Source organism: Schistocerca serialis, chromosome 7, assembly GCF_023864345.2.
Source record: "Schistocerca serialis cubense isolate TAMUIC-IGC-003099 chromosome 7, iqSchSeri2.2, whole genome shotgun sequence".
Classification (NCBI taxonomy): domain Eukaryota; kingdom Metazoa; phylum Arthropoda; class Insecta; order Orthoptera; family Acrididae; genus Schistocerca; species Schistocerca serialis.
In genome coordinates, this window is record NC_064644.1 from 604,943,452 (window position 1) to 604,969,184 (window position 25,733).

General features: G+C 45.7%; 1 protein-coding gene across 1 annotated transcript in view; it reads left to right on the forward strand.

Annotated features, from left to right (window-relative positions):
* LOC126412131 (fibrillin-2-like) overlaps nucleotides 1-25,733 on the forward strand; it is a 675,186-nt gene that overhangs the window by 203,940 nt on the left and 445,513 nt on the right. The window contains exon 6 of the mRNA XM_050081574.1: nucleotides 20,631-20,729. Coding sequence (XP_049937531.1) covers nucleotides 20,631-20,729 — 99 coding nt within the window. The remainder of the gene's footprint in view (nucleotides 1-20,630; nucleotides 20,730-25,733) is intronic.

Consider the following 25,733-nt stretch of genomic DNA (forward strand, 5'->3'; position numbering starts at 1 on the left):
ATGTGTGTGAAACCGACCCAAACACCCACATGTAACCAGCAGTCTTCGTCTGCCCTGACATGAATGGAAGACAACACACAGAATCTGTACAAACCATGAAGTAATGCAGGGACATATTGCGCAGGAGTGTGCTTTACCAACATATCCGGACAATGTCCTGACCCTGGATGTTGTTGACTGGCATTAGACATTAAATTAAAGTCTAATCTATTGTACTTCATTACAACTATGGTTTTATGTCTCCACTATAATTTATAATGAGATCACAGTCAAACACACACAGTCGCGCCACTCCTGCTCATTTTTGCTGTGCCAAGCAGACAGTGAGCGGCACTGTTTGATGCGATAACCGGCGAGTGCGAGTGGTATCGTTTATATTGATCTGTAACACGGGTTGCACAAAAGGGAACGTACATACCTCAATAAATTGTAGCAGTAACAAAACGAAGATACGAAATTTGCCAATGTTTAGGTTCCCTAAGGACTACAAGAGGTATGAAACAGCACATTCCAGGAAGGTTTAGTTAAGACCTTCTTGTAACGTACAGATATTTACTGAAGAGTAACATTTCTTTTTAAGAACAAGAAATAGATAGTGGACATTAGAGGACATGATTAACACGTCGTACACCTACACAATAGCGCGAAGTTTAATTCGCAACACTTCGAAGTATAGGAGTTTATGAATGCGTGAAACAGGCACCTGGTATGGAACGCAGTAGCTACATCATTTTACGTGTCAGATAAGCCACCGTAACTGCAGCTGAAGAGAAAACTAACACACAGGAGTGATAATGAAAGAGCAAAAACTATAACACTGTTCCCCGATTCAAAAGAAACTACTTCACAATTGAAACTTCCTGGCAGATTAAAACTGTGTGCCGGACCGAGACTCAAACTCGGGACCTTTGCCCTTTCGCGAGCAAGTGCTCTACCATCTAAACTACCCAAGCACGACTCACGCCCCGTCCTTACAGCTTTATTTCTGCCAGTACCTCGTCTCCAACCTTCCAAACTTTACAGAAGCTCTCCTGCGAACCTTGCAGAACTGGCACTCCTGAAAGAAAGGATATTCCGGAGACACGGCTTAGCCACACCCTAGGGGATGTTTCCAGAATTCACAATTGTTGCTACATCAGAGACACAGTCATCCGAATTTTTCTATACAATCGTCTTTTGAAGATGTAATTATATTAAACAGGTATTTGTGAACTGGAATGTCGAGTGAAGTGTGTGGTGTCACCGCCAGACACCACACTTGCTAGGTGGTAGCCTTTAAATCGGCCGCGGTCCATTAGTATACGTCGGACCCGCGTGTCGCCACTATCAGTGATTGCAGACCGAGCGCCGCCACACGGCAGGTCTAGAGAGATTTCCTAGCACTCGTCCCGAGTTGTACAGCCGACTTTGCTAGCGATGGTTCACTGACAAATTACGCTCTCATTTACCGAGACGATAGTTAGCATAGCTTTCAGCTACGTCATTTGCTACGACCTAGCAAGGCGCCATTACCAGTTACTATTGATGCTGTAAAACATGTACCGTCAAGAGCGATGTTCACCATTTATGGATTAAAGTTAAGTATTCCACAGCTACGTCCTTTTTTTGCTAGTCTCATTTCCTTGACCTGTTCCAGACCTCACGCCAGCCTGCGTGAGCTAAAGCGAGTGCCTTTCGGCTTCCTCTCATAGTGGGTTGGCTGTCTTGCCAATCCACAACAAAGTGCAACAGTGAACAAAACTTTTCCGTGTCAAAAAAAGTTCCAATCGTAAGAACAGTCATCAACAGGAATAATACTTTTCATCGATGAAATACTGTGTGTATAATCTCTTGCTCTCAGTGGGTTAAGTTGCACTCACATGGGTTGGATGAAAAGTAGCGGCAACACTGTCATAATTCATACCAGACCTTACCGACAGACGTTCATTGTAACGCATGCCTGCAATGTAATCGCCCCGTATCTCAAACACCTTCCACCACGTAGATGTCAGGCATCATATACTGTCAGTGAGTCCACCTCAGTCGATGACTCGCAAGGACCGCCCTATGGCACAGATTATGTCTTTTCTTGAGTTGTAGTGTGTACAGGTCGTAATCAAACGGAGACATATCGGGCGAATATTTCCGATGTTCCAGTATCTCCCACTCCCAAGCGTTTGTGGGGTTTACTGTCTGGCATAGTGGTGCAATGACACGAAGGACGATGGAATGCAGCGCTTCATGGCGTCGTTGCTTTCTTCTCAGTGTAGGACAAAGATACCGTCACAAGAAATTGTAGTGGTAGGCTGCAGTGACGATCCGTTTGGGCGCTCGAGCGGGCCTCCCGCTGTCGCTATTCAGTGCACTACTTCACCTGACCTGTTATCAGCCACAGACAGCGCGCCTGCCATTTGACACACGTCCTTCATGTTACGGCAGTGTTGCCACCAGTTTTTGTATGTGGAATTTCAAGAACATTGCTTCGTGAAGACATTGAAGTTTGTGTCGTGTCAGTCGTGAGTTTTGGGTCTGTTTACATTAGTTTTTCGATTATTCGGGTCTCTTAATATTTTGTTAACACTTGGGGCGCAATAACATGTAAACTATTCCGTAAATTAAGTAGGACAAGAATTAAAAACGAGCATTAATCTTATCGCCCATTTGAAATTAACTGACGAGTGGTTTTCTTGTCCCTTGGGGCGCTAATATGTCTTCAGCCGGCAGATGATAACAGTGAGTGTCGCGGCTAGAAATGTCAGACTGCGATAATACCGTGTGTTCCATCAGATGCTAAACAAGACAGCTAGAGCTACTCGTGAGTCCGCGGCGCTGGCTCCCGCCCCTCCGGCCGCGGTGCGTGGGTCGGCGCGCGCGCTCTGGCGCTGGGCGCGGCTCTCCATTGTGCCGAAGCGGCCTCGGCCCTGCCTGCCAGGCCCACCCAGCGCAGCCGCGCTGCGGAAATGAGGCTGCTGGCGCCGCATTGTTCGGCACGCGCGCCTCTGTGCACGCACGACGCCGCTTCCTGTGGCTCTCCTCTTTACTACGTTGACATCGATACCGAAATGCAGTTACTGATCTGCTTTCTCTGACGTATTCTCAGGGAAATGGGAAATTTCAGAGTACGAGGAGCCAGAAGTCCAGTATTTATCAAACTTTGAGGAGACGTTCGTGACATGAGTTAAGTTCCATTTCATTCGGAAATGATGTCCACCGTCACCGTCCGTATGCGCTGTCTTCAACAGGGACACGAACACATCCTTGTGCTCGTTGTGGCAAGGAGCAAACAGCTCCCAGTTACAATTAACAGCAATTTGGGAGGCTGGTATGAAGGTAAACGTCTTCCCATCGAATCCCTGACATACCTTACAAGTGAAAACGAGGGGACTAGGTAAGCCAGTCAAAGTTTCGTACATTCCGCAAGGCATCTGTCGTGCAACTGCTGTGTGGGTTCTCACATTGGCCTACTATAATTTGCTATTCGGCGCCTCGGTCAGGGTTTACCGCTCTTTCTGCATATTAACAAACCTTCATTTAACAATTACCAACTCGATACTGTTGTTAAATTCACCTGTTCCCCAAACCGTGATTCCAGGAGTATGTGTCTCGAGAATCGCTCCTTCTTGGCACAATCTGATCGCCGGAAATCACTCGGTGCCATTCTGGGTCCCAGCCCTGATCTCTCAGATCTCTGTTATCTGTGGTGTGGTGTCGGGGGAACTCGAGATGTCGAACACAACCGTTCGTAGCGACACTCTGCCTGTACGTCCTCCAGGATTACAGCTGTGGCATCAGTTTATTCGTCAGAACCCTGGAACGATCGTGAGATCTTGTAGTGTAGTTCTGGAAGGACCCACGCCTATTGTTCTCGATACCCGATTGTCCTGCGTCCTCTGCAGTCAACGCACTAAACTCAACTGTCTGTACGATTGAAACGTGGAACTTAGGGAAAGCAGGATTGGTGTGGACGGGGTCAATCAGTTACCGTTGGTAGCACGGATAACACATACACTTTACGTTTTTAAAAAACAAAACTCTCAACAATCATTTTAAAGATTTTACTACTCTGGCGGCTCAAAGCCTTATTAGAAGAATTGCAAGTTATTATCGGCTGAAGGCCACAAGCAATGTTGCACACAATCAACGGCTGAAGACCTGATTAAGAAGGTTCAAAATTATTCGTCGGCTGAAGGTCAGAAGCAATTTCAAAAATACACAACGGCCGAAGGCCTGAATTACCACTATGGTGGACATTTACACGTTATAAATACCAAAAACCCCTTTAAAAATCTTAATAACTGTAACAAGTTGTAGTAACGGCTGAAGTACTCACTAAAACAAGACTGAATATTATTTTGTCGGCTGAAGGCCACAAGCAGTGATACAAACAATTAACGGCTGGAGGCCGAAAGTTCAAGTGGGGAAGGCAATAACATATTAAAACATTAGGGTAAATTTTAAACAATTATGACAACTTGTCCAAATAAGATGGAGTGATCCACAGACAGTGCTCCTTCATCGAACTGAGGTGATTACAGCTGTGTAAGCGGTGAGACAGGCAGCCAAGAGTTGTAATCACGTAACAGGATGGCAACTCACACTAACGTCCGATCACCGGTACAACGGCCGGTACACCGGCAAAGGCGAAGAGACGGACAGCACCACGTCTTCAGAAACACACCCAAGGTCGAAGGAAACACTAGAACCAAGGCAGACCTCCCAAAAACATATGCACAGTACAATTCAAGAGGCTGTCGAACTACAAGCTGTGTCCGACAGCATCAACAGGACGAGGAAAGCTACACTGCCGGAAAAGTACGCTAACCTCCAGGACAGGTAACTGGGGCGTTAGCGGCCACAAGGCAGAGAATACCGCTGGAGAATAATACTAAAACCAAGCTAACATCAAGGAGTAGAAGGTGGCTAATAGCTTCTGCCAGCCTGACAGACTCCACTTGTTGCAGTTGGTCTCACTGACCCTGGGAGCAGCAACACGCAAACAACAGCGCGATCTCAAACAGTGGAGGTTTCAGTACTGCACACGGCTCACTCAACTTCAGACGTCCTGGATTCACTCGTTGGCTACAGCCCTTCAGTCCGACAGTGCCTGCACGCCGCCAGCAGTACCGGCCTGCCCTCATGCTGCGGACCTCGCTGCTCCGTCCGAAGCCGAACTGTCTGCACCAGTACTCAGGCAGCATTTCAGTAACTGGACATTAAAACCACACAAGATACACAGAGATCCGCAAAGAAAATCCCACAATGTCTCAAACAATATTAAAACCAGTAACTGCGAATAACACTGAAGAATTATATGTCGGCACAAACACAGAGACTCCAGATGCGGTCGGACAACCAAATGCACGTCGTTCGCTGCGGCGACCGACCGAACGACCAACCAACGGTCGTCCCCACTCAAGTCAGACATGGAAAAGATCCCAGTATCAATCGTGGACTGACATCTTAGACTTATAGCGATAAGGGCACTTCGACGGGCGGACACACACACACACACACACACACACACACACACACACACACACACACACAGGTGAAAGTTACACTACTAGAATATGACGGTCCATTCAACTAAATCTCGCTGAGTCCGGTCCTTGACGTGGTCGTGCACTCTCGCGACCACATCGTTCCGTCGACAATGCATGTGTGTCGCCAGTGGTCGAGCGAGTACTGGCTGTCCGGCCCTCACTGCTGCTCCGTCCCAACTCATCTTGCTCGAAACACGACCACCCGGAAATACTAGAGGTCTCTCCAAAGATGGTACCACGGTACTGGCTATCGATAACCACTGCTGCTGCCACTCGTGGAGATACAATACCAGCAACTCAGTGGCACCATTAACACAAGAAGGAATCGAGACGCCACTACCGCTATCACATGACGTCAAGTTATGAACGGCAAGAACGCGAGCCGTACACGACTCAGCGATATGTCGGTATCGTGCTGCCATGTCCCTCAACCCAATGATTCGACCTTTCTCATGGTTCGAAAGATAGCGGTTAGCTGTATGAGCATGTCCACTAGACACGCTGCATTACGATCTGTATTTGATACGTTACATTAACATCAGACATACTCAGTAATCAACATGTACTCACACTACTTTTCATACACTATTTTCCTGTACGGGAGATACTGGATATAAGCTAGCAAACCTATTAGATTTCAGTCAACACATCCCACGAATACGGAAACACTGCAATGTTAGTTTAGTTCTGTTCGGTCAAGCTGTTCACGGAGTAACAATTTCAATTTCAATTTCCATCAACGCATTATTCCACTACGCCTAATATTTCAATATGTTCTGCATAAGAATTCAGTCTACAGCCATTTTTCCATACACTTCAAACCTAGTGCTCATAGATATTCGATTCTCCTAATACACGAGTGCTGATATTTATCCAGCTAAATATTCCTTCTATACATGATCCTCCTTAGCCGAGATCGTTTTCGCACGTCTCTGCGGTGGTGCTCGACTAGGAGTTCCTGGAAAAAAAATTCACCGCTCGCATTTAGCCAGCAAGAGGACAGGTAGCGCCGAACAGTTCCTGATCCCCAGACTTTGCGCCAGTCTCCTGAGTTAAATTCTAAATCTCTTCGTAGTGCCTCAGTAGGTGAAGATATGCGACACTTTTTATGTTGATTCCTATGTCGCATGGGGACGTTAAGCTTGGCGATCCCCGTGGTTCTACTCCAGGGAAGTAGGCTTGCGCTGTCACTGAGTTTCACCCTCTCCCTTCACTTCATCCATGACAGTGTAACACTACACAGTACAAACGTTTATCACAGTAACCACACGACACAGATACATTTATGACACTTCATAACGGATCGGAGGAAAACAACCTTCGCTAGGACTTTGCATAAGATGGCGATGCGGGATTCATACCTCCAACTCTCATTTTCTGAGTATGAAACTGACTTAACTTTTTTATGGGCGATCTGCACTTCACACGAAACATTTATATATTTATTTGCATAATAGGTACGTGCATGATTAGGGCAACTATAATGCGACAGGCACGAAATCATGTGATCGTTGAGTTTCCTTAAGAGGGCGAACGATCAGCAAAAATCGTAAGCCAAATCAAATCCAGTACGAGAAGAAAAGCCCACAGTAAACACATAAAATATTCGTAATGAGAATTCAGCCACCAGCCAGATCCAAAATACAATCGTCGTTATGACAACCAATAGCTTTCGCGCACTCCATGTGTCGGCTTCCAGACGCCTAGTAGGTATACGTATTACGCACCGTCGTCAGCCTTAGTATCAGAACCTTGCGTTCTTTGGAGGCGATCCATTCTGATTAGTGTCGCTGCTGACCGGGTAGGATCCCATATCGACATCCGTTAGAGGTACTAATACTAGCGCTAAAATTAGTATCCTCAATCAAGGTAAAGTGACGCGCATTGATGCACTAATCATTTGATACCAATTTTCTTGGACAGGTGGCCATTGCCCTCTGCCAAAAAAGAACATACGCTCAACTCCATACAGAGTACCGCACACAAGTGTGGTAGCAATCGAAGTACAAAAAACATGTTAAGGCTTAACATGCAGATGTACGCTGACGTGACGAAAGTCATGGGTAGCAAAATGCAAGTTTACAGATGGCGGTAGTATCGCGCACACAAGGTATAAAAGGATACTACATTGGCGCAGCTGTCATTTTTACTCAGGTGATTCATGTGAAAAGGTTTCCGACACGATTAAGACCGCACAGTGAGAATTAACAGACATCGAACGAGGAATGATAGTTGCAGCTCGACGTATGGGACATTCGGTTTCGGAAAGCGTTGGAGAATACAATATACCGAGATCCACAGAGTCAAGAGTGTGCCGAGAATACCTAATAACAAGCTCTCACCACGAACAACGCAATGGCCAGCGGCTTTCACTTAACGACCGCGAACAACAGTGTTTGCGTAGAGTTGTCAGTGCTAATAGACAAGCAACACTGCGTGAAATAACAGCAGAAATCGTTGTGGAACGAAGACGAACGAGTCCGTTATGACAGTGCGGCGAAATCTGGCGTTAATAGACTATGGTAGCACACGAACGACGCTAGTGCCCTTGCTAACAGCACGACATCGCCTGCAGCATTTCTCCTGGCTTCGTGACCATAACAGTTGGACCCCACACGACTGGGAAACCGTGGCCCCAAATTAGTTCCGATTTCAGTCGCTAAGAGCTGATGGCAGGGTCCGAATGTGGCGCAGACCACACGAGGCGATAGACTCAAGTTGTCAACAAGGCACTGTGCAAGCTGGTGGTGGCTCCGTAATGGTGTGGGATGTGTTTACATGGAATGGACTGCGTCCTCTGGTCGAACTGAACCGATTATTGACTGGAAATGCCTGTGTTCGGCTACATGGAGACCCTTTGCAGCCATTCATGGAGTCATATTCCCAAACAAGGATGGAATTTTTATGGATGACAATGTCACCGGGCCACAATTGTTCGCTATTGTTTTGAAGAACATTCTGGACAATTGAAACGAATGATTTGGCCATCCACAGCGTCCGAAATAAATCCTATCGAACACTTATGGCAAATAATCGAGAGATGAGTTCTTGCACAAAAACCCTGCACCGACAGTACTTTCACAATTATGGGCAGAAATGGAGGCAGCATGGCTAAATATTTTTGCACGAGGCTCCCAACGACTTGTTGAGTCCATGCCTCGTCGAGATGCTGCACTATACCAGGCAAAAGGAGGTCCGACACGATGCTGGGAGGTATACCGTAACTTGTCACCTCAGCGTGTTTCACAAACACTAAGAACAGAGAGGAATGGCTAGTGGCGCTCGACTCAAAAGTAAGCTGATTTGAACCCTCGTCGTGGCTGAAATATTCAGGGGAGACGTGCCGGAATGAAGCGCGGTGCTCACCTTGGTGCTATTCGAGAGCAGTAAAGTATGTATCGGCACCGGATCTCTTCCTTTTCTCATCACACAACTCAAATATGACACCATACCACACACACATATATATTACAGTCATCTAAAATCGGAACTCAAAAGATACACTTAGCAAACAATTCTCTCACGTCGTAGATGAAAGATGCCTCTGTGCACGATGTAAGAAAAATCTTTAAAGTTAGTTGCTTACCCTACCCCTCGTGATTTCCCAGACGATAATGCCACATAAATTTACTTTCTTAATTGGAAGTACAACATTAGAAGTGGACTTTCGACGCACCCGAAAGAAAAAATCGAAGCACTTGAGAGACGACCTTGAGCTAGTGGCTACAAAAGGTTGTTTTTTTTTTTTTTGCTTTACTTTTATTGGCTGTATGCAGGGTGCTCCATTGATAGTGACCAGGCCAAATATCTCACGAAATAAGCATCAAACGAAAAAACTACAAAGAACGAAATTCGTCTAGCTTGAAGGGGGAAACCAGATGGCGCTATGGTTGGGCCGCTAGATGGCGCTGCCATAGGTCAGACGGATATCAACTGCATTTTCTTTAACTAGGAAACCCCATTTTTTATTACATGTTCGTGCAGTAAGTAAAGAAATAAGAACGTTTTAGTTGTACCACTTTTTTCGCTTTGTGATAGATGGCGCTGTAATAGTCGCAAACGTGTAACTATGTGGTATCACGTAACATTCCGCCAGCGCGGACGGTGTTTGCTTCGTGATACATTACACGTGTTAAAACGGACCGTTTACCAATTGCGGAAAAGGTCGATATCGTGTTGATGTATGGCTATTGTGATCAAAATTACCAACGGGTGTGTGCTTTGTATGCTGCTCGGTATCTTGAACGACATCATCCAAGTGTTCGGACCGTGCGCCGGATAGTTACGTTATTATGGAAACAGGAAGAATGTGAAACGTCAACCACGACCTGCGACAAATGATGATGCCCAAGTAGGTTTTTTAGCTGCTGTCACGGATAATACGCACGTCAGTAGCAGACAAATTGCGCAAGAATCGGGAATCTCAAAAACGTCGGTGTTGAGAATGCTACATCAATGGACAGACGAGGAGCTGATCCACGCTCGTCCTGAATGCGACCGAGCAATGGGGCGTTATGGTTAGCACACTCGACTCGCATTCCAGAGGATGATGGTTCAAATACCCGTCCAACCATCCAGATTTAGTTTTCTTTGATTTCCCCAAATCGCTCCAGGCAACGCCAAGATGGTTTCTTTGAGAAGGGCACGGCTGATTTCCCTCATGGTAGCTGATACGCCGCTAAACCCGCTGAGCAGAACAGGTAACAGGATTGTGGAAAGGGCCAAAGGTTGAGGTCAGTTTCTCCTTCTAATTGTCATTTATTATAATTTAATAACCTTTACAACCAAAGCGGCGCATAGCCGGACCTTTACCGAATGCAACTCTTTCACGGCTGAAGGCCTCCAACAAGAAATCTTGATAAGATAAAAATCCAATTAAGATAAAAATAAAATAACTCAAAAAACAACATACGCAAAGTGCAATATAAATGGCTGAGGGCCACAATTAAATTTCAAAATTTTAGAATATATTACCATACACCTTTAAAGATAGAATGCCAACAACAAATCTTAAAAACTCAAAAATTAAATTAAGATAGCAATAAACTAATTTAAAACCCAAAAAAGCAACATATACAAGGTGCAACACAAATCGCTGAGGGCCACAATTAAATTTCGAAACTTCAGAATACATTACCATAGACCTTTAAAGGCAAAAGGCCAGCATGTTTAACAACAAGAAATCTTAAAAATCAACAAGATAAAAATCCAATTAAGATAGCAAAAAAATTATTTTTAAAAAATCACAGCAAAGTAGATAGAACAAACATATGCAAAGTGCAATTCCAATGGCTGAAGGCCACAATTAAGTTTTAAAATTTTAAAATATATTACCATAATCTTTTAAAGGCAGAAGGCCGTAATGTTTAAGCTTGAAAGATAAATTTAAGAATTAATTTTGCCAAAATTTTTAAGAAAAAAGAAAAAATAACCATAATCCTTAAAGTAGCTGACGACAGATAATTAAACACCGGTGGCACTCAGAAGACTCCAGGGAGGTCGGTCCGCCGTCGTTCACTCAGGCGAGACAGGTGGTGAGCCCAAGTACACTTGATGCGTCAGAACCCAACCAGGGGACAGCCACGGACCGACCGACACAACGACTTGCTTCCCATCAATCAGTACGTGAGAACTCAAACAGAAAATGTTACAGACGTAATTATCCACAATCAAATATGTACAAACACTCGGTGTTGGTTACAGGAAAACCTCCCCAACAGCGAACTACCGAAACGAACCACAACATGAATGGACGAGGCTTGTGTACTTAAAACCACACTCAACTTTGACGTCCTGGGTCGGTGAGCCATGAAACTCGTAGCGATCGGAGAGCTCCACACACGCTCCGACACTGCAGAGGGACCGGCAGCGAACCCAGCGACTGCACCACGCGGAGATACTTTCCCTGGTCCGCAGCAACAGACCGACTGCCTGCTGGTCCATCGCGACTGCTGCTCCGTCGCGACTGCACTGCTGGTGCGTCTCCCACTCACTTCCAGACACACGACGGCGGAAATACTGGTTCAAATGGCTGTGAGCACTATGGGACTTCAGAGGTCATAAGTCCCCTAACCTAAGGACATCACAAACATCCATGCCCGAGGCATGATTCGAACCTGCGACCGTAGCGGTCGCGTGGCTCCAGACTGTAGCGCCGGAAATACTGGCTCGGACGCAACCGTGCAGAGGAAACACGCCCACTGGCTAAGCGACATCCCTGCACCAGGAAAGGACCGGTCCAAGTTCCACAAGATGGTAACTGAAGGGGCCCAGAAGCGCTCAGAAAACCAGTTACACGTCGCCCGATGAGATGGCCGACCTCTCAGAGCCAGTATGCCGATAACATTTAAAATAACTTGTCAAAGGAAATCAGGTCACACACAACCTGACAAACACTGCACGAAGACCTGAACGATATCCAACAGTAACTAAGCACATACGAAGACAAATCGGGAGTCGATGCACACACATAAACACAGCCGACTTATGAACGATCGGCGAGCCAAATTGCGTCGTCCGGTAGGACTACCGACCGACGATCCACCAAGACCGTGGCCCGGCTCAAGGGATGCTTGGCGGCAACGGTCGGGCGAGCCATGTCGACGCAGACCTCACTGCTGCTCCAACCCGACTGCACTAGTGCTGCATTGCAACTCCCCGACTGGCAGGTCCCGACTGCGCTCCAGACGCCTTCCAACTGAATGGCCGACCGGAACTCGCGACCCGAACTGCGACCAACTCTCTTACAACAGACAACGAGCGGGAAGTAATAGCAGTCGAGCAAAGATACTACGAGAGGGAATAAATCGATACGCGCTGCTAGCGCCGCTCACAGTCAGGCAGAACAGCAACTCAGTGACAGTAGTAATTTAAATTAACATAGTAAGGTGGAAGTACGTTAAAAACGGGGTGTAAAATACGTAATGGCGGGAACACGAGCCACGCACGGCTCAGTAGCGAGTCCAATGACTTAAGGACTGCGTCGCCTCGCCCGATGATTACGAGTAAGAAAGTCATAGGAGAATCGTGCGTAATTCGAGTAAAATAACAGCGAAGGCAAAGCAAACATGAACAGACCGAGGCAATAAAAGAAACAGAAGGAAGATTAGAGTTTAAGGTCCTGTCGGAGTGAGGTCATTAGAGACGGAGAACAAGCTCGGATTGGTTAAGAATGGGAAAGGAAATCGGTCACGGTCTTTCCCAGTATTCGCCTTAAGCGATTTAGAAAAATCACGGAGGGCTGGACGCGCATCTGATCTGTCTCCCTCTCGACCCCGAGTCCAGTGTGCTAACCGATACGCCACCTCGCTCGGTCCGAGAAAATAACAGCAAATGTAGATGGAGATAAATGGCCGACGCAGGATAAAAATGTAAGATCCAATCAGAGATGAAACTTTAGCTGCAGAAACAGACATTGTATATCAGATGAACTAATCACAAATGAGCCAAAGTATACAGGATATTTGAAAAATGGTCTCGGGATATGTATTTGAACTGCGCGTTCCTCACAGTTCGAATCGTCTCCCTCTTAATGTCGCTTCCCGCCACGCGCCATCTTTGTTTACTAGCGATTCCAAGGGGGCGCTGTGTGCTCTGCAGCAGGGGGTGACGGCAAGGCCGGCAGTGGGGAGTGCGGCCGTTGTCGACGCTCTAGTCTATGCCTAGTGAGGACGGGGCCTCCATAAGATTACTGGCGTTCGGACGTAATAGTGGCGTCTGATTCAAGACGTTCGAGTTCTCTTTCCTCTATGTTGCCGGTGTGGAAGCAAAACTGTGTCCGGGTACCGGTAGCTATTCGTCGGAGTGTGCATCAATCAAAGTAAGACCTGTCGTACACCTTTGTTTAGCGGTGGTTGACATTCACATTCCGCTAAAACGGTGATTCAGTAACCCGGCCATACTGGCTAAGCTATTCGTCGTGACTACTGTTGAATGTTCCTATCACACATTTTACTATTCTCTTCCGTTTCTTCCGCTGTGTGCTGTTGGGTTCATTTCAGTGTTAATATTCAGTCAAATGTATTAGAAATGAATTCTTGCTGTCATGTGGTACAATGTGTATGAACTCGAAAAAAGTCAATCTATAATTTTAAGTAAACGCAATCAACAATACAAAAAGAATCAGCTTAATTTTTCACGGAACTCCTCGAAAGAATAGGAGTGACCCATGAGGAAACTTTTCAGTTTAGATTACTGCTAAGATTTTTGAATTCGAATGGTAGCTTATTGAATACTAGTGCAGCAGTATACTGCACACGTTTGTGCACAAGAGTTAAGGAAATCAGACCCAAATGCAGGTCTGATTTCTGCCGAGTATTAACTGAGTGAAAGATGCTTATTCTTGGAAATAAGCTAATGTAGTTGACAAGAAATGACAGTAAGGAATATATATAGTGAGAGGCCAATGTCAAAATACCCAGACTTGTGAACCGGGGTCGACAAGAGGTTCGTGAACTTACACCACTTATTGCCCGAACCGCCCGTTTCTGAGCCAAAAATATCCTTTGAGAATGGGAAGAGTTACCCCAAAATATAATACCATACGACATAAGCGAATGAAAATAAGCAAAGTAGACTAATTTTCGTGCCGAACAATCACTCACTTCAGACACCGTTCGAATAGTAAAAATGGCAGCATTAAGTCTTTCACCAAGATCCTGAACTTGCGCTTTCCATGACAACTTATTATCCATCTGAACAGAACTGCTCAGTTTCACTAATCATATTCCCATTCTGTGAAGTTAAAACGTCAGGTTTTGTTGAATTGCATGTTAGAAACTATAAAAACTGAGTCTTACTGTGATTTAGAGTTAGTTTATTTTCTACAAGCCATGAACTTAGGTCATGAACTGTACTATTTCAAACCGAGCCAATGTCGCACACAACATCCTTTACTACCAAGATAGTGACATCAGCAAACAAATATTTTAGAGTTACCCATAATACTAGAGGGCATATCATTCATATAAATAAGGAACAAGAGTGGCGTCAACACCGATCCCTGGGACCCCCCCCCCCCCCCACTTGACTGTAACCCACTCAGACCCCACATCACAACCATTCTCAACACTGTAAATAATGACTTTTTTCTGTCTGTTGCTAAAGTAAGAGGTGAACAAATCGTGAGCTACTCCCCGTATTCCGTAATGGTCCAACTTCTGGAGCAATATTTTGTGATCAACACAATCAAACGCCTTAGTTAAACCAAAAAATACGCCTAGCGGTAACCCATCCAGTACCTCACAGAGAAAAGAGAATGTAGCATTTTCAGTTGTTAAACGACTTCTAAAGCCGAACTGTAAATTTTATTGCAAATCGTGTGATATAAAATGATCAATTATCTTTACATACACAGCCTTTTCGATAACTTTTGTTAGAAATAGGTCTAAAATTGTCTACATCATCCTTTTCTCCTTTTTCATAAAACGGCTTTACTACTGTCTACTTTAATCGTTCAGGAAACTGACCATTCCTAAAGGAAAAATTGCAAATATGTCTAATTACAGGGCTAACATGGGCAGCACACTACTTCAATATTCTGCTAGGCTCTCCATCATATCCAGAGAGTCCTTAATCTTCAGTAATTTAATTATTGACTCAATCTCCCCCTTGTCTGTATCACAGAGGAGTATTTCAGAGGGACTGATGACCTCAGATGTTTAGCCCCATAGTGCTCAGAGCCATTTTAGCCAGTATTTCAGACACCAATCTCGGAAAGGCATTTGCCAAGAAAGTTATATGATTCCCTGTAAAGAGTAAATTTTTTATTTAATTCACCAGCAATGCTTAGAAAATGATTGTTAAATACTGTACATACATCTGATTTATCAGTAACAGAAATATTTTTACTACGAACTGACTTTGTATCACTGACCTCGTGCTGCTGACCAGACACTTCCTTCACAACTGACCACATGGTTTTAATTTTGTTCTGTGAATTAGATATTCTATTTGCATACCACGTACTCTTTGCTTCCTAATAACATTTTCAAACACCTTACAATACAGTTTGTAACGGGCCACTGTGGCTTGATTGAGACTACCTCTAACATTTTGATATAACTCCCGCTTTGTTCTTCATGATGTCCTTATTCCACTAGTCAGACACCCGGGCTGCCTATTGTTGCTAGTACTCCGTTTAGAACGTTCCAATGCAAAGCAATTCTCAAAGACCATGATAAATGTGTTAAGGAAAGCATTATATTTATCATCTGTGTTATTGGCACTATAAACATCTTGCCACTCTTGTTCATTGACAGGCGCCTAGAACAGTTCGGCCGCCTCGGCCGTCACCAACACTGTTGCTGCACCTTACGCTTTAAGTACGTAAGAAGAAAACCAGATAAATATTTATTAGAAGCTTTTGCGAAGATATTGTAGGAAAGGGCTTTTCTATACAGGATAAGCACAGTGCCTGCAGCGAAACATACGTTGCCAAGTGATAAGGTTTCTAGAAGCCAGAATAAAACAGTGCATACTTGTTTTGTTAAATGCTATATGATTGTAGCACATACGAATTAAATTTTTGAAAACAGTCAGATAAATGTCTATTAAATAACACGATAAACAGAATACTAACCTCGATTTCAAAAGGCCAGTTATGTTAGTATGCTCTTAGATGAAAGGTCGTAAACAAAGGATGGCTACCAGGCAAGAAATGATTGGCTATCAACGATATTCTAACATACTTATAAGATGACCAAACATAAATACTTTAAGAGAAATAAAAGGATTGTGGCTGTCACCACAGACTTACACACTGCAGTCGATGTGCGTGTTTGCCTGTACTAGCAAGTAGATTGACTGCTCTTTGTCTGTATCATGGTTTTTTCATTAACATATAAAAACCCCTGTCTAATAGACACATAAAGTGGTTTGCCAGGAACTACTACAACTTAGTTTCCTGTCTCCACTTCTATCTAATATAGCTGTACCTGTGATCTGCATGAAATCGTCGAAGGGAATAAACAGAGTACTATAATTTGCTAACAGCATACGTATGTACGCGTAAGACGCTTGTTAAATACTTGTTTAACCTTTTCATGGTCATTATCATAATTAAAGGAAGAAAAATTAGGATGCAACGTCCCGTCGACAACGAGATAATTATTCATTACAGAAGGAGTACACGCTCGCACTCAGGTGGATGGGGATGGAAATCATCCTTACACTTTCAAAGGAATCATCTCGCCATTCGTCTTAAATGATTTATGAAAATCACAGAAAACGTAAATTTAGATGATCAAATGGGGATAAGAAGCGACTTCCTCTCGAATTCCGTGCCCGGCATCTTACCACTGTGCTCTATAACTCCCGGTCATGGGTAATTAAGATTGAGTCACAAATGTAACCGAGTAAAACAGCCGTACCATGGAACCCCAAAACGCCTGTCTCTAGTGACACTGAAAAGTAGGGGTGTAACTTTCCTGGGTACTACCTACTCGGACACATACACGGGACTGACAAAAGTCGTAAGATAACTCCTAATATTGCGTCGGACCTCCTTTTGCCCGATGTAGTGAAGCAACTCGACAGGGTATGGACTCAACAAGTCGTTGCAAGTCCCCTGCAGACATACTGAGCTGCACTACCTCTACAGCCGCCCATAACAGCGAAAGTGTCACCGATGCGGAATTTTTTGTACGAACTGGCCTCTCGATTACGTCCCATAAATGCTTTACGGGATTCACGTCGAGTGGTCAGTCTGGCCAAACCATTCGCTCGAACTGTTTAGAATGTTCTTCAAACCAACCGCAAACAACTGTGACCTACTGACATGGTTCATTACCCCTCCATAAAAATTCCATTGTTGCTTCGGAACATGAAGTACACAAATAGCATCCAAAAAAAGTAGCCGAACATAACCATTTCGAGACAATAATCGGTTCAATTCGCCCAGAGGACCCCGTCCATTCCATGTAAACACAGCCCACACCATTATGGAGCCATCACCAGCTTACACTGTGCCTTGCTGAGAGCTCGTGTTGTCTGCGACACCCACGAACCCTACCATCAGCTCTTACCAACTGAAAATGGACTCATCCGACCAGGCCACGGTTTTCTAGTCGTCTAGGGTCCAACTGATACGGTCATGACCCCAGGAGAGGCGCTGCAGGCGATGTCGTGTTGTTAGCTAAGGCACTCGCCTCGGTCGTCTGCTGCCGTAGTCCATTATCGCCATATTTCGCCGCATTTTTCTAACGGATACGTTCGTCGCTTATCCCACATTGATTTATGAAGTTACTTACGCAGTGCTGCTTGTCTGTTAGCACAGACAACTCTATGCAAATGTCGCTGCTCTTGGTCGTTAAGTGAAGTCCACCGCCCACTGCATTGTCCGTGATTAGAGGTAATGCCCGTTATTTGGTATTCTCGGCCCACTATTGACACTGAATTCCCTAAAGCATTCCGAAATGGAGTGTCCCATGCGTCTAGTTTCAGCTAGCTGTTAATTCCCGTCGTGCGGACACCTTTCCACACGAATCACCCGGGTACAAATGACAGCTCCGCCAATGCACTGCCATTTTATACCTTGTGTACGCGATAATACCGTCATCTGTATATGTGAATATCGCCATGACTTTTGTCACCTCAGGATAATTATATACGAGAACCCGCCTCTTTATTTACAGGTTGTCCGGAAAGCTCAGCCGTTGCAAGTTGTGTCTACATAAATCTGAAAGCAGAAAACCACCTGAAGAATCTTAGTTCCAGACAGCACAACTAATAGCCATTCCAGAAGCACGGATTTCGGTGGTGGTGTTCACAGAGGAAAGAATCGTAATAGTATCAAACTTGCATTCGGCTTTAGTGATTTTACAAAGCCATTTGGTGTAAAGCTGTAATAACCCTTTAATGCATGGAGCGGTTACAGGACATCTTCTAAACTAATAAGGTTGTGTGGGTAACGTGACAATGCGTCTTTTATAACAATGAATTGACAGCTAAATTTGCTAAAGATGCTATAACAATGCGCCGTCAAGAAAACACAAGATCCCAAGTTCTGCTGTAATCGCGAAAATGAAAAAACAACATGGGCTAATGAAATGGAAATTAGCAAATGTTATCGTTGTTGCTATTTGGGGAGTAAAATAACTGATGATGGTCGAAGTAGAGAGGATATAAAATGTAGGCTGGCAATGGCAAGGAAAGCGTTTCTGAAGAAGAGAAATTTGTTAACATCCAGTATTGATTTAAGTGTCAGGAAGTCATTTCTGAAAGTATTCGTATGGAGTGTAGCCATGTATGGAAGTGAAACATGGACGGTAAATAGTTTGGACAAGAAGAGAATAGAAGCTTTTGAAATGTGGTGCTACAGAAGAATGCTGAAGATTAGATGGGTAGATCACATAACTAATGAGGAAGTATTGAATAGGATTGGGGAGAAGAGAAGTTTGTGGCACAACTTGACCAGAAGAAGGGATCGGTTGGTAGGACATGTTCTGAGGCATCAAGGGATCACCAATTTAGTATTGGAGAGCAGCGTGGAGGGTAAAAATCGTAGAGGGAGACCAAGGGATGAATACACTAAGCAGATTGAGAAGGATGTAGGTTGCAGTAGGTACTGGGAGATGAAAAAGCTTGCACAGGATAGAGTAGCATGGAGAGCTGCATCAAACCAGTCTCAGGACTGAAGACCACAACAACAACATCGTTAAGTAGAGGTAGGCATTACATACAAAGTGTCGTAACCAAGATGTTACTGTAGTTGCAAACAATTTGTAGGTACAAGTACTTCAGGAAAGTAAAGTAGGAGAAAAGTAGTTCTCAATACAAACAAATTAGAGACGGCAACAGTGACGTGTAGTAGACCGTAGCACTGATATGTGGGTTCAAAACTAATTACTCAGGTAGGCAATACCACAAGAAGAAACATAGAGCGTCTATGGTACTTTAGCACAACGTATTCACCCTAGCATAGCGTATCTGCAGCGGTCAGTATACAAAACTATGGGTTCGAAGCGAAGCAGCCAAGCGGACAATATCCCAGACTGAAATACGTATACTGTTTCTTTGTTTCCATAACATTGTCCTGTGGAAGGTTGCTGCACTTGTACAGAATCTACATAATCACTGTGAAGTGCATGGGAGCGGGTACTTCCCAGTGTACTTCTTATTAGGGTTTTTTTCAGTTCCCGTACGTAGCGCGGGAAGAATGATTACTTAAACGCTTCCCCGCGTTGTAATTAGTCTACTCATGTCTTCGCGTTCCATGCAGGAGGGAAACTTTGGAGGGGGGGGGGGGAAGGCGTTGGGAGGGGGTTTGGTATATTCCTAGATTCCTCACTTAAAGCTGGTTCTTGAAACTACGAACGTATCTTTTCGCGAAATAGTTTGCCTCTACCTTCACGCATCAGCCAATTCAGATTTTTCAGCATCTCCGTGACGCTTTCCCATGCGTCAAAGAGGCCTCTGACAATTTTGTACTTGCACATACACTTGAGCAATATTCCAGGGCGAGTCACATGAGTGTTATAAGCTATCTCTTTTGTAGTCTGATTTCATTTTCCATCTATCTTACCAACGAATCGAAGTCTGGCCTCGTTTACCTGCGACTGAGCCTATCTGATCGCTAAATTTTATATACCTGCAAACTATTATACCCAAGAATTCTTTCAGTTGACTCACTCCAGGTGTGACTCATTGATTGTACGAGTTTTTGTGTTGTGAAATGCACAATTTTACATTTCTGAACATTTAAAGCAAGCTAATAGCCTTTGCACTAGTTTGAAACCTTATCAAGGTTAACTGCATCATTTGCGTAAAGACTGAGGTTAGTATTAACATCGCCTGCCCGCAAGGATCTCAGCACTCTTCCCTAGGCATGCCTGAACTTACTTACATCCGTCGAAGACTCTACGTCTAATATACCAAGATATCCTCCATCCAGTCACAAATTTCCCTCTGTACCCCTATAATCCACTTTCGATAGCAGGCGTTATTATAGTCTTTTTTGTGGACAGTACAGCCGCAGTATGCATATGTGGGATTAATTTCTTAATATCGTTGTAACTTTTACAAATTCACGCCAACTTTGAGCTCTAAAATGAGTTTTACAGGAGGAATGCGAGTAGCGGTGGCATGTGGACGCTCTGCCTGTGTGCGCAGGTGGCGGGGGGTGCGCAGCTCCGTGCCTGCACGGCGGCTCCTGCGTCAGCGGACGGTGCGTCTGCCGACCTGGCTTCACCGGAGAGTTCTGCACAGAACGTAAGTTTATCAACATCTACGACATTCTACGTTTCATAGCTTCTCTCACTCAAGTATGGCACAGACGCGACGATTTGTCTATGCCTTCCAAACGATTCTCGTTTGCCGCGGCAGCTCCCAATACGTTTCGACTGCCAGCCACAATCAACATCCATACCTTTACGTCCACGAAGTTTTAAGCGGCAGCATTCTTTAAAAAAATTGACTTTGGTGAGTGTCTCCGTTGCGTTATAATACATAACCACGTCCGCCCATGTTACTTTTTTTTGCGTTACTATACCAAGGACGCATCAAGTCAGGTGTTCAAAAGGATTATCTACTCACTATAACACATAAATCGATCTCTCCCCAATTGCAGCTCCTCAGTGTACTATTTGTCTGACTTCACACTTACGTCCGAGAACCGCCATTTTCTTTCAAGCTGAATCACAGATGGGGTTTTCGTATCCCTAGTGCTCTGTTACTTGATGATGAAAAGTTAGAAATAATATTCAAAACGAAAGCACTTCCTAATATTCTGCAAAATTATATTCATTTGGCACGAACTGGCTTTCGGCTTCTCAGGCCATCTTTAGGTGACAACTGTACAGAAGGTACAGAAGTGACAAAGTGTCTACACAGGAAAATATTACAATAATTACATTCAGTAAAAAAGGATTAAAAAAGTTTTTATGTTAAGTTTTGTGGCGGTGTTCGTAGCGACAAGCAATTCGCTGTAGGAACGGCTTACGAAGTCACCGCCACACTTTTAATAGCGGGCCGACGGGTCCGCTGGAACAGTGAACAGAAAGATGAAAACCCAAACACTCTGATTAAATAAAAGTCGGTACTTATCTTTATTATAGAAGATACAGAAACACCGTAGTGAACTCCGTGTCTACAGAGATCTGTCTAGTTCGGGTCGAAGCGGCTAGGTCAGCGTCGGCTGACGACAAACAACAACTCTGCTGCGATGAACACACAACTGACTGGCAAGTACACAATTCGGTGGCGAGTATACAACTGAGCGGCGAATCCAGAACTCCTAGCGCTCGCGACTCCAGCGCTTAAGAAGCCAGAAGCCAGCGGTGGCGCGCGCAGACTTGCGGCGATTTCCTGTATCGCTGGCGCTGCTATGCGGACGGCGTCCGGACTTTGATGCTACCAACCTTTTGGCAGCGGGCTCGGGTGACATTACTGGCTAGGATATAACACTCCTCCCCCCCAAATCGCCGCACCGTCGTTGAATAATGACGTGGCGAGCTTCGACGGCGGGGGAGGGGTCTGGCCGCAGGCGTAGCAGAAGAGACCGGGGCGGAGACTGTTGTCGGTGGCAGTCCCCGGTCCGCACCCCAGCATTGGCTGCGAGGGGCCTCGGGAAACACCGACTGAAAACCGAGGTCAGGGTGCACGCCTGTGACCACGGGCGCAGCTTCTGGTACGGGACGCGACGGGGCGTCGGGACCCACGAAGAGAGGCAGCGTCTCCTGACGCTGCGTCGACGGCTGCTGAGTGGGCGCCGGACAAGGCGCTGCGGTGTCAGACTCCTTGGGGGTGCCCAAGGAAAGCGGCTGCAGGACAGGCTGCACAGCCACCGCTTGGGAAGGCGGCCCGGCTGAGGGGTCGACGTCCATCAGCTCCGAAGGCGGTGGCGACTGAAGAGGGACCGCAGGCGCCGGAGCGACCACCTGGGGCGCTCCCGGATGAAGCTGCGCGGGAGGCATCAACGGGACGGGCTGTCGGCGTGGTAGCGGCGACGGCTGCTGCTGCTGCCCTGGGGGCGGCAGCGAAGTCGGAAGGCGCGGCTGGAACCCGCCGCGGACCAAATCTGTGGACAAAGAACGAGCGGCAGAATCCGGGCGGCCAGCGCGGCGCAACTGGTTCTGATGCCTCCTGTGCACCCCAGTAGCACCTTGAACAGTATAAAAACCGCGACCCTGGACACGTATCACGGTACCACGTTCCCAACGACGGCGACCGTGAAAAACTCTGAAAAAAACCGCGTCGTTGCGCTGAAAACGCGTGCGATGCTCAGAAGCGGCGGGTCGATCCGGGGGGTGCAACAACCGTAGTAGGGTGCGATGACGACGGCCGTGGAGAAGCTCCGCAGGCGAAGGACCGTCGCGTGGCGTGGTCCGGTACGACGACAGGAACGCGATGAGGGCCTGCTGACGAGATTGCGTAGCACGAAGGCGGTCCATATGATCCTTGAATGTGCGTACAAAACGTTCCGCTGCACCATTCGATTGAGGGTCGAACGGCGGAGTAAGAACATGGCGAATGCCATTGGCAGAACAAAAACTTTCAAATTCAGCAGAGGTAAATTGTGGACCATTGTCAGACACTAAAACTTCTGGAAGACCCTCAATACAAAAAATTGAAGTCAACGCCTGTATAGTTTGTGCAGACGTTGTAGACTGCATGAGCACAACAAACGGAAAATTACTAAATGCATCTATCACGATGAGCCAACGAGAATTCCAATATGGACCAGCGAAATCAATATGTACTCGCTGCCAGGGACCGGCAGGGCGTGCCCACTCGAAAGAGCGTTGAGGCGGAGCAGCTTGGTGTTCGGCACACGTCGAACAATCTGTAGACATCTGCGTAATCTGCTTATCAATGCCGATCCATGTACAATGACGGCGGGCAAGCTGCTTGGTGCGGACCACTCCCCAATGACCTTGATGCAACAAGTCGAGGACCTTGGATTGGAGCACTTGGGGAACCACTACACGAAGCTGGTCATTCTCGGTGCGTAACAGCAAAACTCCGTGCGAAACAGACAACAGATGACGTTGCGGATAATAGCGACGAACCACAGGATCCGATATGTCCTTGGCCTTGGACGGCCAACCACGTTGAACAAAACGTAATAGTAAACTCAGATGAGGATCCGTAGCTGTCTCACGTGCCACCTGACGATAATTAATCGGAAAATCCCGGAGGGATTGATGCTCATCGGCGTCAATCTGATGGCAAGAGTCGTCAGAGGAATCGAAGACATCATCCGCAGCAATCGGCAATCTAGAAAGCGCGTCAGCGTTTGCATGCTGAGCTGTAGGGCGATACAGTATCTCATACTGGTATTGTGATAACAAAAGAGCCCAACGTTGTAGTCTCTGAGCTGTCCGCTGAGGAATTGGTTTAGACGGATGAAACAGTGACGTCAGGGGCTTGTGATCTGTTACTAAATAGAATGGTCTACCATAGAGGTAGTGATGGAATTTTGTGACACCGAACACAATAGCCAACGCTTCCTTGTCCAATTGGCTATAATTACACTGAGCTTTGTTTAGCAATTTAGATGCGAACTCAATAGGACGTTCGGTGTTACCGACTCGGTGAGACAACACAGCACCGAGGCCGAAAGAAGAGGCATCACAAGCTAACACCAGAGGCTTGTTAGGGTCGTAATGGACCAGACAACGATCATTCAATAAAGCCTCTTTAAGCTGCTGAAAGGCTGATTGGCAATCAGCTGACCACACAAACGGAACATTCTTACGGCGGAGACGATGCAACGGTGCAGCAATCTGTGATGCATTAGGTATAAACCTAATATAATATGTCAATTTGCCAAGAACTGCTTGCAATTCATGCAGATTGCGAGGGGCGGGCAAATCACGAATAGCTGCTAAATGTGACTGGGAGGGATGAATGCCTTGAGCATTAATAACATGTCCCAGATACTCCATCTCCGTAAGGAAAAATGAACATTTATCGTTGTTGCAACGTAGACCTGCCTGAGACAACACTTTAAACAAACACTCCAAATTACGGAAATGTTCAGCAGGCGTCCGACCGGACACAACAATATCGTCTAAATAGTTGCAACACGATGGCACATTAGCCAGAAGTTGTGACAAAAAACGCTGAAAAACAGCTGGAGCTGACGCACAACCAAAAGGCAAACGCAGAAAACGGAACAACCCCAACGACGTGTTTATGACAAAATACTGTTGTGATTGCTCGTCGAGGGGCAATTGCAAATAAGCTTCACGGAGATCAATTTTGGAAAAGAAACGAGCTTCCCCTAACTTATCCATCAGCTCGTCCGGTCTAGGCAAAGGAAAAGAATCTATGACAGTCTGAGGATTAACTGTCGACTTAAAATCAGCACACAAACGTAACTTGCCAGACGGTTTCTTTATAATAACTAAGGGAGAAGCCCACTGGCTCGCTGAAACGGGTTGAATAACACCGTTGTTTTGCCAACGACGAAGTTCATCTTCTACAGGTGCCCGGAGGGCGTGAGGCACTGGACGAGCACGACAAAATCGAGGCTGAGCATTATCTTTTAACGTAATATGAGCGGCAAAGTTCGCAGCACAACCTAGTTCGTCTTTAAATATGTCACTGTATCGTTGACACAAATCGGTTATGCTGTCTGGAGGAACAACAACAGAATTAATTTGCAACACATTGTCTTGGATAGACAGGCCAAACAAGTCAAAACAGTCTAATCCGAAAATGTTTACACTGTCTGTAGCGCGGAGCACTGTGAATGAAACTGTTTTTGTATTGCCACGGAATGTGGCTGGCACGCTACATACACCTAACACAGGAATGTGTTCGCCACTATAAGTAGCCAAAGAATGTTTTGCCGCTGAAAGTTTAGGGCGGCCGATAGCCGCATACGTAGCACTATTAATGAGAGTCACAGACGCACCAGTGTCTAATTGAAAATTGAAGGTCTTATCCTGGATGCGTAGCTTCACAAATAGTTTATTGCACTGTCTCTGGATCGGTGCAGTGGAGGCGGAAGACACAAAATCAGCGCGTTTAGCGCGTGTTCGCTGCTTACGACAACTCGTGGGTTGGGCGGGTGGAACAACAACTCCCGCTTCACTTGCAGTCTGTACATTACGTTTTACAGCGTTTGAATTACGCTTGGGTCGCATAGCAGAGGGCTGGGTGGGTGGCTTATTGCGAACAAGTTTATTACCCACACGAACCGTGGAAGAGTCTTTAAACGCGACCTTCCGGGCGGGCTGGCTTTGAAGAACATGAATATCCATGGGC